Raw genomic sequence first — 19,259 nt, forward strand, 5'->3', positions numbered from 1 at the left:
TCCAGGTTTTACGATCCTTTCTGAACAGACTGTAACCCTGTAAATTAATCACTTAGTCATAGCTACTGTTTCATCCAACCATGTATCAGTAATCCCTACTATGTTATACTATGACATACTTTTCCTCTGACATTATTACTTCCAGTTCATCAATTTTAGGGTTCTAGTTTTGGTTGGGTTAGCATACAATTTAGAGATTGTTGGTGATTTTTTAAATTAAGACTTGTCCTTAATCACTTTTCTAACCTCTGCCTCCGTTCCTCCCCCAGTTTAGTTATTAAGTCCCATTTCTCTATGTATACTACTTGCCCTCTACACGTGTAGTTTCCCTCCCCAAATCTCTAGTTTACACCCTCTTCCAACCACCTAGCCATTTTTCCCCCCAGCCCAGCTGCCCCCTCCCCATTTCGGTGCAGCACATCCCTACCGAAGAGCCTGTAAGCCAACAGAGAAGTCGGCCCAGTTCTCCAAGAACCCAAACGCCTCCTTCCTACGCCAGCTACTCAGCCACTTATTCACCTCCCTGATCTCCCACTGTCTCTCTGGTGTGGAACCTGGTACAGGTAGTATTTCAGAAAATATTACATTTGAAGTCCTTGCTTTAAGCTTACGGCTTAAAACGGAAGTCCCAGGAAACATGTTTAAGGACCTTCCACCTAGCTCAATGTGCACCATGATAGGTGGGTCCTCACCAGCCCCTCCCAGTAATCTTTCAACCCAATCTGCAATATTTTTAACTCAAACTTCAGGAAGATAACACATTGTTCCACGATCCCGGTCTTTGTGACAGATTGCCCTAGCCATACCTCCCAACCGTCCTGGTTTCAGTGGGACAGTCTCGGATTCTGGGCGGTGTCCTGCTATCCCGCTGTCAACTGTATCTGCGTCCTCAGGGCGCAGATAGAGTTGAACCCAATGCTGAAGCAAGGAACCGTCAGTCCCCTGCTTCAGCATTAGTTCAGAGCGGAGGAGCAGAGGGAGCTCCTCTGCTTGCTGAGGAAGCCCCAGGGACAGCACTACTTTAAGCGCTGTGCCCGGGGAAGCACAGTGATGTTAGTGGCTACTCCTGGAGCAGAATCCCCTGCCAGAGTGTTGCAGAAGCTCTGGACGGGGATTCCGCTCCTAGAGGGAACCCCTGACGTCACTGTCCATATATGGACAGTGACATCAGGGGCTCCCCCTGGAGCTGGAGATTCCACTCCTAGAGGGAACCCCAATGGCGCTATCTACAAGGGGGGGGGGGGTTCTAAAGAGGGCACTGTGGCACTATCTACAAAGGGCATTGTGGCATACAGAGAGCATTCTGACATTATCTACAGGGGTGTGGCACTATCTACATGGGCACTGTGGCACTATCTACAGGGGACATTGTGGCACTATCTATATGGGCACTCTCTACATGGGCACTGTTTACGTGGGAACTGGCACTTTATATGTGGGCACTGGCACTAGGGGCAGCTGAGGGGGCATTATACTGTATGGGGCAGCTAAGGCAGCATTATACTGTATGGGGCAACTAAGGGGGCATTATACTGTATGGGGGAAGCTATAGGGGAATTATACTGTATGGTGGATGCTAGAGGGCATTATACTGTGTAAGGGCAGCTATTTGGCATTATACTGTGTGGGAGGCACTATGAGAGCATGATAGTGTGTGGGCTGAATCGGGTGTGAATGGGCGGGGATTGGGTGGGATTAGAGGCATGGCTTAAAACAAATAGATTTGCCGCTATGCATTGGTTGCCCCTCTTTGTGATACTTGAAAGTTGGGCGGTATGCCTTATCTGTTCCTCCACTAATTGAATCAAGAATGATTAGGTAAGTGTCAAAGTAACATCTACAATAATGCCCAAGGTTTTCCAGCAGAACATTACCCAGAGCATTACACTCTGTCAACTTGCCTTCTTCCGATAGTGCATCTGAGTGTCATCTCTTCCCCAGGTAAGTGACACACACTCTGATCCCCGCTGTTTAACACCTTGTACGTTGCGATCGCGGCATACAGGGAAAAAGCAGAGGGGGCTCCTCTTCACTCGCGTCACAGGGTAGCCCTTTGACGCGATCTTTACCCATACCATACATCGTTAGACAGGCTGTCTAAGATGCCTGTTGTTAGAGCACACTTAGGTATGCCCTAACAACAGATGTAGCTGCATATATTTAACTGCTACCGGTCCACATATCTGGCAGTTTACTAGGGATACACTGCCAAACAATCGCACTCTCTTCTACAAGGTTGTCAGGCAGTCTGAGTTTAGCAAGCAGTCTGTCTCAAATTACACAGGTCTTCAGTTCAAAGGCAGTGAACTGGGGGCAAAGAAAGGGCAAGAGAAATTTAGGTAGAAAAGCAATTTAAAGAGGAAAAATAACTGGGACTTCTTCATTTATTAATAGAGTATTTCCCACATTTTAGGATCTTCTGGTGCAGATGTTAAAATCAGTGAAACACACATTACCACATAGGCAATTGTGTAACTGTGATAAAGGATACTGTGCACCACATAAATGGCCTGTGAAATAAGAAAGAAAGCTTGTTATGGGGGAAGGGGTGTTCCAAATACAACGTGTTCTCTGCCTAGGCCACGTTTGGGATTTACATACATTTCTTATTGCAAGAAATACTCCTTCTGTGCCTCATGAAGGGAATAACTGAGTGTAAAACTCCACAAGGTCAGAATGACCTGTGGAAGGAAGAGAAGCTTCCGCCCTGCTGTACACTGTGTCCTTTGTCAGGCCAGGATGTGTGTCTCGCTCACAATAGCAGCTCATGAGATGTGGGAAGTCAAGACAGAGAGGGAAGTGTGATCTTTATTAATGGATTATTTCATGTGAGGAAATATCCCTGAACTATAAAGCACTGCTGCTGTCATGAACCGACACAAGAGAATCACCGAACATTGTGCGTTGTCACATTGAGAAATGCTTGTTTTTTTGTTGATGTCAGTACATTCATAGTATAAACGTTGACAAGCACTGGACCCTGGTTAACATGTTACTTAGTAGAAAGCAGCTTTAATACAGACGCTAAAATGTGTTGCGACTATAGATTCCCTGGGCATAATATACTTGTCCTGCTTGATTTTAGTCAAAGGAAAGCTGCTCTTAGAAATTCTCCAATGTACCTACCATGTTATTTCTGAGGACAGAGGAGTGGTGACAGGCTGCTGGGCATCTCTAAGGTTTGACCTTCAACAATGTCGAAATGTTTTGCAATGGTCACTTGCACCTTTTTTTTTTTCCATATGGGAATGTTGGGGACGAGGTAATCCTGCAACTCGCTGACAAAGACGTGGAGCCATAGCCTAAAGAAAAGGTTCTTGGTAAATAATGGCGTGAAGCACTATGTCTCTCCTAAATGCTAATGTGAATGCAGCCCAAATATTAGATCGCCTGTAAATGAATTGCCTCCAGAATCTCTGGTTTATATTGTCAATATGGACACCCTGGCAAAAAATCTGGCAGCTCTGGTTTCTTTCCTGTTTTAGGGTAATTTTAGCACTGCACATAATAAAAAAGAATCAGATAACTGTTTCACTGTCTTTCTGGATGATATTCAGATTACAGGACAGGCTCAGGCAGTGCTGTTTTGTATAATGTTCAGCATTCTTCATCTTTGTGTTTATATAAGATACAAATGAAAACGAAGACATTTTACATATACTAAATATTTCGTCTATATTTACCGTGCAGTTAAATGTTTTCTATAGGTGCCTTGGAGCAGACATTTTGGTTTGGGGAGATGCTAACTATAAAGTTCTTCAATGGGATTGATGACCGGAAGTCCAGAAGAATGTCGGCCCCGTGATCGTGATCCATACTTTTTCTTACACATCTCCAATTCTAAGAGCACATTTATACATATCTGCACCAGGTGCAACTTTTCGCCTCATGACCCACCCATTTATATAGGACATGGCCCAAAACTAAGGCATTTGAATCCCAAATAGTGCATATGACCCACTTTATCATACCTCAAAAAAAACCTAAACCATTAAAGACACCAGACGCCCTAAACAAAGAGTTCCGAGACCCCCTAAATAATTACAAACCCCAGACCGGACCCACTAAATATATACAGAACCCTAAATACAGACCCCAGACCAGAACAGCTAAATAAATACAGATCCTACAGAGCCCCTGAACTAATGAAGATCAGACTCCCCCTAAATAAGTACCCGAAACCAGTCTCCCTCTTTAATAAAGAACCCAAAGTCCCCCTTAATACAGACCCAAGACTATATCTAAATATAAACCCCCAGACTATTCCTAAATAAAAACTCCAGACAAGACTATTCCTGTAATACAGACCCCATACCAGAAGTCCAGATACTCACCTCTGCATGTTCCTGCACTCCATTTCACACCCGGGCACTGCCCAGAAGTAAAGGGGCGTACAGGAACGGGGAGAGGTCAGTATATTCAGCGCCTGAGAGATTTGCCTTCTCTTCGGGGAGACCAAGAGATATCCTTCTTTTCCTGGAGTTTACTGGACATTCCGGGAGAGTCGCCAAGTATGCATTTATAGCTGATCCCAACTGAGGAAAGGAGATTACCTGGATTCCCTCTAACGCTGGATTCACATGCAGTGTTTTGTTGCGTGTGTTTGAAAGGTGTTTTTATTGTCCTTTTTTTTTTTTAGGTGAAAATGCTGCGGCGAGATGTTAATTTAAAGTCTATAGCGAATTATTGAAAAGGCTACATACATAGAGTTTTGTTAGTGGTGTTTTTTGGGGTCAGTGGTGTTTTTTTTTTAAAAAACACAGCAAGCTTTGGGTGTGGTGTATTTTCTGGCGATTTTTTTCATGGGCTCCTCTAAGGAACTTGAAAAACACCAGAAAAAAAACGTTCTAAAATAAAGGAAACGTTACCAAAAGGACGTCATAAAAAATGCTTGATATCCATGCCATTTTTTACACGCTGAAAAAATAGTTTGTGTGAAGGAATACTAAGGCCTCATGCACACGACCGTAGCCGTGTGCACGGCCATGATTTTCGGGTCGGGCGGCTGCGGACTGTCAGCGGACTGTCAGCTGCGGGCCGCCTTCAAATCGTACGACATGCACATGGCCGCCGTCATTGTTTTCAATGAGCCCGGACCGCAGAAGATGTCCGTAATAGGACATGCCCATTCTTTCTGCGGTGCGGGTTCCCGGGCCATGCACGGACCGTAAAAACTACGGTCGTGTGTATGGCCCCATAGAAAAGAATGGGGCCGCAATTCTCCTGTGGATTTTCGGGGGAATTGTGGCCGCAAAAACACGTTTGTGTGCATGGGGCCTTAGGCAGGGTTCCCACGTAGCGTAAACGCTACGGAATTTCTGCAATGGAATTCTGTGCGGAAATTCCACAGAATTTACAATAGCAGAAAATTTTATGAGATTTAAAAAATCTCAAGCTCAAGATGCGGAAAAAAAACGCACAAAAGTCACGCGGAAAGTGTTCTGTGGTGCGACTTTCAATCCTGCAGCATGTCAAATTATGCTGCGGGTTCTGTGCGGAGATGCTTCGTGTGTGGCCCATAGACTTCAATGGGGAGCAGAAATTCTGCAACAGATTTGTTTTTTGTTGCGGCTTTTACAGCGTTTATGCAGCGGAAACGCCATAAAAAACGCTGGAAATTAGCAGGTGCACATATACTTTGCTATAATCAATGTTTAACATTAAATCCGCAAAAACGCACTATTTATATTGATTTCAGTGATAGATTTACCAGAATTTTTTTTTCACTGCAGATTTTCTATTGCAGAAAATCTGCAGCATATCCATGTGGAAACATACCCTAAGGCAGGGTTCCCACATAGTGTAAACGCTGCGGAATTTCCGCAACGTAATTCTGTGTGGAAATTCAGCAGTAGAAGCAAAGTGGATGAGCTTTAGAAAACCTCATGCCCACGCTGCGGAAAAAAACGCAACGTAAATGTTAATAACTTGACCTGTGGTGCGGAATTTAATCTTAAAGCATGTGAATTTATGCTGCGTTTTTGTTCATTTTCCATTGCGGGTTTTCCCCATTGAATTCAATGGGGATGCAAAACCCGAAACAGAAAGCCAAGCATTGCGACCTTTGCGGCGTAATCACAGTGTTTACACTGCAAAAATCGCAACGCCGGAAAAATAAAATCATACTTACACAGAACGCCCACCTACCTGCAGTCCGGCCTCCTGGGATGACGGTGCGTCCCATGTGACCGCTGCGGCAATCACAGACTGCAGTGTCACATGGCCTGAAACGTCATCCAGGGAGGCCGGAGCGGACTTCAGAGGAGGGAGGGGGTAAGTATGAACGGCTTTCCTCCGTAGCAGAATTTCCGTCCGAAAAATCGAACCAGAATGTGCCGGGGCCCACTACCCTTGGGGGGCCCACTCGGCCGCCGGGTGCTGAAGCTGCCGTCGTCATACAATATATGGACAGTGATGTCAGAAGGAGAGAAGGAGTCCCAGGCAGAGCGCTAGCGGCTCTGCTCCGGGACTCCGTCTCTGGGGGGGAAGCCCCTGACATCACTGTCCATATATGGCCAGTGATGTCAGGAGGAGTCCCAGGTAGAGCGCTAGAAGCGGCTCTGCTCCGGGACTCCATCTCTGAGGGAGCCCTTGACATCACTGTCCATATATGGACAGTGTTGTTGGGAGCAGAGCAGTGTCCCAAGCAGAGTGTTAGTAGCGCTCTGCCGGGGACTTTGGCACTGGGGTTGCCCCTGACAACACTGTCCATATATGGACAGTGACGTCAGGGGCTTCTCCTGAAGCGGAATCCGGAGCCAGAGCGTCGGCAATGCTCTGGCTGGGGATTCCACTCCTAGAGGGAACCCCAAAGGCGCTACCTACAGGGAGGGGGGCTGTGTGGCACTACCAGTGAGGGTGGCTGTGTGGCACTACCAGTGAGGGTGGCTGTGTGGCACTACCAGGGCTGTGGAACTACCAGGGATGGTGGCTGTGTGGCACTACCAGGGAGGGTGGCTGTGTGGCACTACCTGGCAGGAGGGGGCTGTTTGGCACTACCTGGGAGGGGGAGCTGTGATGCACTATCTACAGAGAGCACTAAATGTATGGTGGTACAAACTGGTGGCCTAACTTCTATATGGGGGCATAAACAGGGACTGCCGCTGTGGGTTCCCCTGCAAAGGGACCTATTAAGTCTGTGTCGCCCAAGGGCCCACATAAACCTGTAGCCGGCCTTGCCTGCGGATTCCAGGTCGGACACGCCGCGTGATTTTTATGCAGCATATCCGTCCCGTGGGAACCCAGCCTAAGGATGTATATTCACATGCAGCAGATTGGTTGCAGAAATGTCTGTGACTGTCCCATTTATCTGAACAGGGGTTGCGGAAATCCACACACAAGCTGCAGAAACAACCCCATTCCGATGTATGGAACAGATTTGGTCGCAGAAATTTCTGCAACAAACCTGGCACGTGTGAACATACCCTAATGGGGTCTAATCCTGTTTGTGGCAAGAAATATGCTCATTAATTCAAATAAAGCGTTTTTCTTTGCATACTTCGGCAAATTGTAAAAAGATCTCTGTACAAGCAAGCGGCATCTTCCAAGTAATCTTCCATAGTAGAACATAACCACTGTATTATGGCTCCATTCATATTAGGTTATTGTCAGATCCCACCAGCAATAGGCGTAGCAGCTATTCATTATCTATGACAGACAGATCACGAGGGCTGCAGAGTAGTGGGCATGCTTGATAGTCCCACTATGCATATCACTATTATTGGTCATTGTTCTCCTATTATCAGCTTGCTAGCACGACACTTTGGTTTACGGCTTATTGTCAGTTTTCCTTAGAGGGGTACATTAGAGAGTGAAGACGTATTTGCAGCTGTGCTATTCACAAACTGGAGCCGTGAACCCTTTTGGTAGACACGTACGCTTCTGCTACACGTATGTGCTCTGGCTCCCGGAATACGTGGACTTTTGCTTGCGCTCCGGGTCTTTTCCGTCTCCCCTTGACACCCGCTGCACCCCGGGTTTCTTTGTTAGATCCGATTTATTATGAATGACCTGGGTGGGTGTGACTACGGTGAGACGGGGAGGAGCGACGTGAAGCAATATCCACTCCTGCCGGCAATTGGCTAAAGAGCATAGAGGAGGGGGGTTACGTTATTGCCACGTGGGGGAGGTGAAAAGGCGCTGTGATTGGCTTGGGGGCGGGGCAGAGAGCGGTTGTTCAGGAGGGGGAGCTCGTGTAACTTTGTGTGCTAGTTTTACGCCGGAGCTCAGCTGAAGAACGATCCCCGGATGGAGCAGCAGCCCAGTGTCCGGAGCTGCACGGACGAAGGCAGAGAGACGCTCATGAACCTGAACGTTCACAGCACCACCGGCACCCGCTATGAGCTCTCCGTGCCGCTCGAAGAAACGGTGGACGGGCTGAAGCGGCGGATCTCCCAGCGATTAAAGGTGCCCAAGGAGCGGCTCACCCTGCTACACCGGGAGACGTGAGTTTCAGCGCGACCCTGGCGGCTACGCCAAGTCACCGGCTCCGTGTGTGGAGGGGGACCTATTGACGTGTAATCCTCCTCTCGCCCAAGGGACGTGCGGGTTCCCCGGTGTTTCCGTCCTTTGTTCTGCACCCCGGGGGAGGTGGGTCTTTGTTTAACGAAACTTCCTCGACTTCCAATGGCTGCTGCCTCCTTCAGTGCATGTGCCCGGCTTTTAATGTTAGTGCTCCCCGACCCCACCGCTCTAATTGTCTCTTCCCCTAGACCCCCCCCACCGCACGTTTTCTCCTTACACGGTCCGTACGCCCGCAGTGTAGTTTTGTTCCGTAATCTTCCCTTGTCTATGCGATCACTGACCGGAAGCTGCTGCCCCATAAGACTTCTTATTGCTCCCCGAGTAGACTCCCTGTTCTTCCCATGTAGGTTCATTCAAAGATCTGGTATTCGGTTTTCCTTCTCTAGTCCCCAGGCTGGCCCCAATTCTCCTCTGTTCCAGTAAGTAATTCAGGGAGGCTCTAGCAATGGTGACATCACCTTAAGTCTCACTCCACCTCCCCCCATCACCACTAGCACTCCCTAGTTCTGACCATAACCCCTTCATTACCAGAAAACCCAAAGCCGCTGCCATTGTTGGGCTTCTTGCTGTGTCTGCCAGGTAGTGTTTGTAATGGGGCAGGTGTCTAAGTTTTGTCTTTGTCCTTCAGGCGTTTAAGCTCTGGAAAGTTACAAGATTTAGGAGTTACGGACGGGAGCCGGTTGACCCTCCTGCCTACGGTTGAGGCTGGATTAATGGTGAGTTTATAGGTTACAGATTGAATGCAGACCAAGGGTTTGGATGAAATGCACTCTAATAACCCCCCCATTATGTCTCATTTCCTCCTATAGTCCCAGATGTCCCGCCCGGAGCAGTCAGTAATGCAGGCCTTGGAGAGTCTCACGGAGACACAGGTGAGTCGTCCTGGAGGTGGGTGGTTGCCACGTTCTGCGTGATGTCACCATTCTCTCTGACGCAGATCGTGCCTTTATTACTGACAAACAAGCTGGTTACTAATCAGATGGTGTTCAGGGTGGTGACTTTTCGGTTTCCCCTCCCTTGTGTGGTTTAGCGTACTTTTTGTTTCTTAAAGTCAAAGCTTCCTATTGGTGGTTTAGTGATTGAAATCAATAAGCATCGACTTTGTTATATGATGACCTTCCACCCGCATTATTTCTAGACTTTTTTTTATTTTAATTTTTTATTTTTTTTCCCTCAGTGATTACATTTCCTTATTGCACCACATTACTGGCATCATGAGCTGTCATTGTGTCACTGCTTGCACAGCATCTTTCTCTGCCTCCCTCCCTACAAGTCCTTTCCATTTCTGTACCACCTTCCCCTCTACCGCCTCCCTCGGCCTTGTTCTCCCGACTGCGTGCTGGACTTTGCTATTTTTAGCTGTTCCTGCAGGCGTGGGCTGGAGGGGGTGAGTCAGAGAGCCGCCTGATAAAACTAGGAGAGTAGCTGCATTCACGTATACATGGAACTGAGTACATGATGTACCTGCCACACGCAAGCTGTTTGTGTTGTCGTCAGTTCTTGCAGGGTTAACGTTCCGCTCTTTGTCCAGTGATGTGGGGGTGGAGGAGTCGTGATGTGGGGGAGGGGTGCTGAATTCATGGCTGTTTGTGTGATTGAGTCGTGATGGTGTGCTCCTTCTGTGCAGCTTGTGTTCTCTATTCCTTGTGAATGGGCTCACATTGCAGGAGGGTTTTCGGTTAACGCGTTCTATCAATTCGTGTGACCGTGGCTTGCTGAGGGGTTATGTTTCACATCGCTTGTGTTTATTGTATGACATGGGAAGCGGAGTGGCTGATAACGGTATCGATTGGATTACATTGTTGTCATGGGTGGCCATCTTGCATCTTTGATTTCTGATAATTCTTCTTTATATGTTTATCCTCTTGGACCATTCTATAATAAGCGTTCTTTGTTTTCACTTAACAACTGTCCTTTCTTTCTATCCCGAAGGTAAATGATTTCTTATCTGGACGCTCACCCCTCACCCTTGCTCTTCGTGTTGGGGATCACATGATGTTTGTACAGCTTCAATTGGCTGCCCAACAAGCAGGGGGTTCCCACCTCCAGCACCGCCATCTAATCACCCGAGGAACTGAGCAGAATGCTGCCCCTCACTTCCGCACCCTGCATACAAGTGCCACCCCTGTACTCTCTCGACTGGCAGGATGCACCCAGGGTTCTCCTCCGCCTACTGAGTCAGCACCAGCTACTTCCACTCACTGCGATGCACCTCGTTCATCATCCCTCGCCACCAGCGTCTTCCGCTCGCATGGAGAGGGTGTGGCTCTATCGCCTTGTGCAGAGGTGAGTACTCTGGCAACTTGATTTCTTAACATTGATGGAGTAGCTTATGGCATCAAAGTAGGCTTGGATGTCTTCCAACTGCTTGGGCTGTCTAAGCATGAGCTCTCTTGCAATAGTATTTTTGTAGGTATTTGTTACTATTGTTTCATCATCTGCCATCCTTTTTCAGCCGGTACCATGTAGCAGCACTCACAGTAGTGAATCTTCTGGTAGTCCTTCCCAATCTGCACGACCTCGAAAACCTGGTGCCATTATAGAGAGTTTTGTCAACCATGCTCCTGGAGTCTTCTCGGGGACGTTTTCTGGTAAGTATCTCTCGAGATGTGTGTTTTTGATTGGAGGTCTAGATAATTAGTGGAAAGTGGCAACGCATGGCAAGAATCCGATTAGTGGGGTCCCATTGGATGCGTTCCACCAATGCGGTTCCATAAGGTTGTGTAACCCTCTTACAACTGCCTTCAAATCGTAAAATGTTTTTTTTTTATTCACGGTCTAACACCTCTAAAGCATGTACTTGCAAAAGGTTGAACGTAAAGAAATACACACTCATAGAATGCAAGTATCAAAATCACAGCTTGGGAAAAGTAAAAGGCTAAGATGCTTTTAAGGCTAAGTTGCTTCGGCAACTTAAGTAGGACTTCTTGGAAATCCTTGCTTTGAATGTGGAGATGTAGCATATATGTTGCATTCTGGGTGCTTTTTATTGAATCTTCTATTCGAGGTACTTCTGTGTGCTGGGGTAAGGAGGGGTTTGTAAGACAGAAAAAATCCCTTTAATTTACTTATATAGCGCCAACATATTATGCAGGGCTGTACAGAGGTCCTCTTATTTTACTGTCCCCCATTTGGGGCTCACAATCTAAATCTATGTTTTTGGTGTGTGGGAGGAAACCGGAGTACCCGGAGGAAACCCACGCAAACGCAGGGAGAACATACACACTATGCAGATGTTGTCCTTGGTTGGATTTGAACCCAGGACCCCAGCGCTGCAAGGCAATAGTGCTAACCACTGAGCCACCGTTCCAAATGGTTTGAAAAAACAATCACTCTTTGTAAAAGGCGCTCCTGCACATGCATGGAAGAGTCCCCAGTTATGGAAGAGTCTCTCGGCAGGTAAGAAATATAAATAGCTTTATTTCATAAAACAGAAGTGTGGCGAACAACATATGTCTCTCCAGTGGTACAGGAAGCTACGCGTTTCGACCTACTACTGATTAAGACCTTAGTCCTAGGTCGAAACACGTAGCTTCCTCTACCACTAGAGAGACATATGATGATCGCCACATGTCTGTTTTATGAAATAAATCTATTTATAGTTCTTACCCACCGAGACTCTTCCATAACTGGGGATTCAATTTAATCTGCCACACAAGTGCAGGGGCGCCTTCAACTAAGAGTGATTGTTTTTCAAACTATTTGGAACCTATTCTCCACATCGGCTCCCGCTGACTTCTCAGCCACCGGTGTCAACTCTGAGGGCCAGCAGACTGCCTAAGTACGGAGCACCAAGGCTCCATGGTCGAGTTGTGCTGGCCACCTAGCACCACTCTAAAAGGTGAGTGTATTTCTCACACATACACCCGTGTTCTTACTAACCGAGGAGCTCTCTGAAATTAAACGTACGTCTATAGAGAAGTCATGGATATGCCATTTTTGTTGCTCTGGTTCTTAATTGCACAATAGATCCAACTAATTATTTGCATTGAAAGTGGAATGCAATATCTAACCTGCTACTATTTCTCCTCTGCAGGCACTCTGCATCCCCACTGCCAGGACACTACAGGACGTCCTCGTAGGGACATTGGGACAATTTTACAAATCCTTAACGACTTGCTGAGTGCTACTCGCCATTACCAGGGTATGCCACCCTCGCTCACAACACTCCGCTGTCACACCCAGTGTGCGTCGCAGACCAGAAATGCCAAGGCTACCTCTCCACAAAATAGTGGTCTCCAGAAAACCAGCAAACCAACAGGACATTCCCAAGTTCGCCAGTGCAAACCTACTGGTGAGTAATGTACCGCGCAGTAACTGCGGATATTTTGTGTGGAATGCTGGTTAATATGGCCGACAAAATGGTGGTGTCCTGACTAGTGAAAGGGTTATCTGACCTCTCCCTTTGTACGTTCGTGAGGGGAGGCCTTTGCCTGCATTTGTGCAGGGTGGGGACTAGACAAAGGCCTGTTCTGGAATAAAGACCTTGCAATGCTGCCTCCAACCTCCATTCAGTAAGTAGGTGTACATGGAGGAGATCAATCTATATTCCCTACCTCGCCCCAAAATGTAGCCTCTCAAAATGACAAAGGGACACCTGCATAGAGATCCAGGTACTCTACACTGTAATCCCCATTCAGTGACCTGCCAGTATTGATTGTGTGCTCAGAAGGGTGGAGGAATGTATGTTCATACTGAAACGCTGTGGGGGTGGGTGGCTTGTTTGCTTCGGGGGGTAGTGTGTTTAGTTAGAAGGGATAGGAGCAGTTTCTGGGTCTGATAATTTTTGTTATTTTTTTTTCCTTCAGTTGGAGGACATTCTCACACTCTGATCCTGTTGTCCGTTTGTATCTAGACAGACCCTGAAGGGGGGGACCTCTCACCCCCCCACTAGTGGGTGTGGGTGAAAAGGGTGGGAGGGTCTGAATGCATCTGGCCAGTTTCATTCTGTGTGTTTTGTGTTGGAGAACAAAGAACGACTGCGTGTGGGAGGGGTGAGCAGATCCCATTATACAGCAGGAAGCTGTGGGAGCTTCATGCGAAAAAAAAATTCACTGCCTGCGTGCAGCTGATAATCCACAGGCCGCTTTAACTGTTTAAGGACCCCTTATTGCGCACACTTCGTGTTTGGGACAAGATCATTTTAGACAAAACGGGTTACTCCCTACGCAAATTCAAGCCCTGAGATTGCATGTTATTTAGAGGCTCTTCTTTTCCCTGACTGTTTTTAAGTTACCTTAAAATTAAACTTGTTCTCCATGAATAAATTGCTGTTCCTTTAAGGGTATGTTCACACGACAGCGTCCGTAACGGCTGAAATTACGGGAATGTTTTCAGGAGAAAACATCCCTGTAATTTCAGCAGTAACGGCATGTGCAGGCGCTTGAACGCCGCGTCGATTACGGACGTAATTGGCGCTGCTTTTCATTGAAGTCTATGAATAACGGCTCCAATTACGCCCCAAGAAGTGACAGGTCACTTCTTTGACACGGGCGTCTATTTACGCGCCGTCATTTGACAGCGGCGTGTAAATATACGCCTCGTGTGAACAGACAAACGTCAGCCCATTGCTTTCAATGGGCAAATGTTTGTCAACGCTTTCAAGCCGCATTTTTCGGACGTAATTCGGGGCAAAACGCCCGAATTACGTCCGTAATTAGTGTGTGTGAATATACCCTAAGGTGTATTCTGAGAAATGAAAAACTATTCCTAACAGAAACATTCATGGCATACCCACTGGATATGCCATAAGTGGCTGATAGATGCGGGTCGCCTAACCCCGGTTCCGCTTGCTTTTTTTTTTTTTTGTTTAACTCTAATAGGAATAAACTGACAGAACCACTTCTCCATTCATTTGTCACCTGGGTGTGCCAGCCTCCCGTTCTTGGAGACGGCTGCGAGAGCTAGGACACACATCTATTAGACGTTTATGGCATATGCTATTGCTATGCTATAAACTTATTCGTTGGGAATACCCCTTTAATGTTCACATTTGTGATCTATCTTGGAAGCGGCTGCCAGGAATTGTGACTGAGGCTTAGACTTAATTCTGGTCTAGAACCTGTAATAGGTAATAACTCATAAAATATTAAATTCACATTCAATTGAAAATGTCAATAAAATTGTTACTATTTACAGGGGATCGCATCCGGCAAACAGAAAACAGGGCAACTCGCTGCAAAGTAGAACGTCTGCAGTTGCTTATGCATCAAAAGAGATTGCGTCGGAAGGCACGGAGGGACTCTAGAGCTCCATATCAGTGGCTTCCTACACGAAAGTCTAGTCGGACCAGCAGTAACAGCAGCATATCGAGCGGAGAGGGTGCCCTTGAGATGGACTTTGAGGACTCGCTATGGAAACCAGATGTGAAGGCTGACTTAAACTCAGAATTTGTGGTGGCATGAGGCCTATATCACAGCCTCTTCACATCGTTTGCTCCACCGGAAGACTTCTCCTACAACTGTATATGGACCATGGGAATTATAAGACTAACTTTGGATTGAAGAGGTTATCTACAAAGAAAAACAATACATGGTCAAACCTTTTACGTTTTCGTTGACTTGAATAACAAATGAAAAAATGTCTGCCTTAAACGCTTGTCATAAGCGTTGCAGGTTTAAACTGTATCCTTGCATTGTGGAGTGTGAAAGCAATAACACACACTCGTTTCCAGAAATGGTGTTTACCCCTCTCCCGACTCTGACCAGTTCCATAATTCATGAATGCACAGACAAGAACACTCAGAGCTTGGAAATGCTCCTCCGAATTCCACTGCTCTGGGACAGAACCTCAGACGTGCTGCTGTTCAGGATGTACCTCTTTCTATTGGATTGACTTGGGATGAGGATGAACAGGGACTTATTTAAAACACTTCACCCCCCCCCCCCCCCCCCCCAGTCATCACCGTTATTGTCGTATGTAGCATCCATGTACTATGCTGTGGGCCTCTGACCCTCCTCTGCCTGTTTTCGGGGTGGGATCTGTCCTGCATGCTGTGGCTCTCATCCATCCTGACCCGTTAAGTAACCATGTGGTGGGGACAGTAGCAGGGAGGGAGGCAAGCTTTCTACATTTTTATCATATTTACCTCACATGTTGGATTTATTTTGTTTCATTTATTGCTCCCAGATCAACAGTAGTTTGTTATTTGAATGAAACTGGTATTTTTATTTTTTATTAAATGTTCTTGGAGCTGAATATATTCTATTTTTAATGATTGGTGGGGGGAGGGGATTAATTCTATATGCAGTATTGGTAAACAGGGTAAGCTCTGTCGTTTTTGTTCGTCCCCCACTCCCCTTTATTTCCTCTGCAGAGATTATTGGCTCCCTTCCCTTTTTGCACGCGCTGTCTACAGTGACGTATTCTGTTCTGTGTACCAGGTATTTCCTGGCAGTCTGTGCGTGAGAATCGTTGCTGTGCTTCTTCCCCCACTTGTGGGTGTTTCAGGATGAGGTGCTGTTCACTGACATCCTGCAGCGCCTGAAGTAGGCTGGCTAAGCTTTGGCCCTCTCTCTATTCTGCTGTCTTGATCTCAATGTTACCATCAGAGGCGTGGGTTGGTAATATCAGTCTGTGTAGACAGCAGGCAGGCCGTGGGCATGGTAGAATCCACTGCTCCTCTCGGTCTTCTAGGTTTTCCGCTCTAGTCTTGTATGAATGTAGTGGTTCCGAAGCCACTCTACCTTCCTGTGTCGCAATCTACAATGTGCGATCTGTTCTACTTGTATCTTACAAATTTATCTTCATGTGCTTGGAGCATTGACTTAGATTCACGCGTTTGCAAACTGAGGATTAGCCTTGTTTTTTGTTTTTTTTTTGGCGCAGTCAGTGCATCAAGTTCATAACCCTCGTTTGCACATCTGCTTTGTGTTAATGGTTTCTAAACGGTTAAATGGTTTCATTTTTGTACCTCAGGGTTACCCCCCCCCACTTACTCACAGGTACATTACTTTTCTGGTAGTACTGAAGGGTAAGACCAGTGCCGGGGGACATAATTATATGTAGCCAGAAATGAAAGTACACTAGCCAGAAAAGTAGAAATTCAGTTCGGCTTTTTCAAAATAAAATATGTAGCAGGACTAAAGTACTCTGGTATTTATTTTTTTTATTTTTTTTTCCCCCTTTCAAGTAGATTTAAACATTGGTATCAATTGCGGTTTGTTTTTGAAGGTGGTGTCCCAACTGGGCAATTTCTGTTCATGACATATTATTAGATATGGATGTTATTTGCCAGAGCTCTAGATGTATCCAGAGTAGATCGCCACTGGAAAGCGACTGGCAGCCTAAGCGCTAACATGAATAATGCAGTTTTGTACATAGATGGATAGATATATCTATCCATCTACTCAGAGGTGATTTAAGTACAAAGAAGAAATATCGAGCACTGCCTTGGCCTAAAAATTATTATTTTTTTTTTTTTGTTTCACTCCATCTCAAATCCTATAGCGGAATGCTCTTGTATTTCAAGCTACTCGTGTCTTAGTCATTGCCTATGCTATGACCAAGACCCATGGGTGTCTCCTAATGTATAAGCATGTCCAGTGATATGTTTGTAGCCCATGAAGATGCTGGTCGTGTCTCCTTTGTACTGGCATTGCATGTTCTTAAAATAACATGAATGCTGAGCTGGATATAGCTGAAAGCCAAACCATTTATCAGTGAATCTCATGTTTGGCTTCCCAAGGTTTAACAAATAGGCTGGTTTCACACGAGCATGTTACGTCCGTAAAGGACGGAATGTATTTCGGCCGCAAGTCCCGGACCGAACACACTGCAGGGAGCCGGGCTCCTAGCATCATACTTATGTACAACGCTAGGAGTCCCTGCCTCGCTGCAGGACAACTGTCCCGTACTGTAATCATGTTTTCAGTACGGGACAGTATTTCCAAGGAGAGGCAGGGACTCCTAGCATCGTACATAACTATGATGCTAGGAGCCCGGCTCCCTGTAGTGTGTTCGGTCCGGGACATGCGGCCGAAATACGGTCCGTCCTTTATGGACCGAACATGCTCGTGTGAATCCAGCCTTAGCGATCCAATAGAAAAAAACAACTATAAACCGAATGCCGATTTATCCATAGGCTTAACATTTTTGTATGTTATGTGGTTGAAATACTAGGTTAGTAGCAAGAATGTATGTTTGTGATCTCTACAAACTGCTGCCTTTCATTGCCAAGGCTGTGTGTAAAACTTCATGGCCCAACAAGAATATAAGTTTAGGTCATATCATATACCATACCATGTAGGTCAAGATTTTTAGCTTGTAAAGGGAATGTCGCTACAATTTTATTTTTTTCAGTTAATCAATTAGCATATAAGTGATTACACACTGTTTTAATTTTTTCACAAGTCAGGAAATATTATAAATTAGATTCTAATTTTTTACATTTCCATGTGCTGGCCACTAGAGGGAGCAGTTCCCAAAATTGCAGCATGGTCACTGTGGTAAAGCAACCTCATTGATTTATGCTGCAAATTTGTGGTAGACACACTCGCTCTAGTGTCCTCGCACAAACCCCCCTCCCTTCTTCTGACTAGTGCCTGGAGAAGGAGTGGTTTGAATGTCCTCCTACACTGTGCTGCCATTTTCTGACCGAATGCACAGTGGTAGGAGGATTAGATACAGTGCTCAGCAGACAGTATCACACATGAACATAATACGCACATCATACACGAACGTAAATTACCTGCTCCTGCCTCCGCTGGTTTAACAAAGTTCTTGCTGCCTACGCCCTTTCTTGCGCCTTCGCTTAACATATGGCTGGAAGTAGTCCTCTTACTGTCTGGCAGCGGCTTCTGATCCACCTGAAAATGGCGCCAGATTTTGCTCTACAAACGAGCTTCGGTTTGGTCTCTGTGGGAGTGGCGCATGTGCGTAGCAATTGCCGCGGCTTGGCAGTATCGTGCAGTTAGTGTCGTCTCCCCCTCTCCTTTTTGACCCCGATGAGAGAGACACATTGTGACAGAGGTGACGAAGACTGATACAAACAGCTGCATGCTAGCACCGACATAAGTGTATTGCATCTGTAACTGATGCATGGTAAGATCAGAAATGGGCTACTAGCTTAGTCTATACTGCATTACACAGGTCAATCCTGGATGCCTTTCAGGTATCTTTAATGCTGTTCTGAGATCTCTGCACCCCAGATTTAATCCCTGCATGAAATGAGACAAACCTTGGTGCTTAGTAAGGGATTGTGGTTTAGTAGTTCAAGACTTATACTCCTGTTGTGTTGACTGATACTACTAGTATAGGCTGCTTAGAAAGATGTCAAATAGCAGTATCACCGGCTACACTGCGTCATCAGCAGGTTGGAATCCTGATACGTGCACAGTTAGCGAATGTTCACAGGATTAACAAAATATGTCTGAAAATACGGAGCGGTTTTCAAGGGAAAACGCCCCTGATTTTCAGACTTTTTTTTTTGAGCAAGTCGCGTATTTTACGGCCGTTTTTGGAGCTGTTTTCATTGGAGTCTATGAGAAAACTGCCCCAAAAACGTCCCAAGAAGTGTCCTGCACTTCTTTTGATGAGCCGTCATTTTACGTGCTGTATTTTGACAGCGACGCGTAAAATGACTGCTCGTCTGCACAGAACAAATAAGACTCTCTCCCCCCGGATCATTGAATGGAATGGGCATTATTGACCTACAAGGAATAGGACCTGTTCTATAAATTGTGGAACGGAGACACGGATCTGCAAAAAAACAAAACTGATGTGTGCATAGCCCTATA

General features: G+C 46.2%; 1 protein-coding gene across 1 annotated transcript; it reads left to right on the forward strand.

Annotated features, from left to right (window-relative positions):
* Positions 1–8,156: 8,156 nt before the first annotated feature.
* MIDN (midnolin) lies at positions 8,157–15,720 on the forward strand. Its single transcript, XM_075825379.1, has 7 exons — positions 8,157–8,444; positions 9,152–9,239; positions 9,333–9,395; positions 10,456–10,809; positions 10,979–11,114; positions 12,560–12,817; positions 14,662–15,720. The coding sequence occupies exons 1-7, from the start codon at positions 8,248–8,250 to the stop codon at positions 14,925–14,927; spliced, it is 1,362 nt and encodes a 453-aa protein (XP_075681494.1). The 5' UTR covers positions 8,157–8,247; the 3' UTR covers positions 14,928–15,720.
* Positions 15,721–19,259: the final 3,539 nt, after the last annotated feature.

Source organism: Rhinoderma darwinii, chromosome 1 (assembly GCF_050947455.1).
Source record: "Rhinoderma darwinii isolate aRhiDar2 chromosome 1, aRhiDar2.hap1, whole genome shotgun sequence".
NCBI classification, from domain to species: Eukaryota; Metazoa; Chordata; class Amphibia; order Anura; family Rhinodermatidae; genus Rhinoderma; species Rhinoderma darwinii.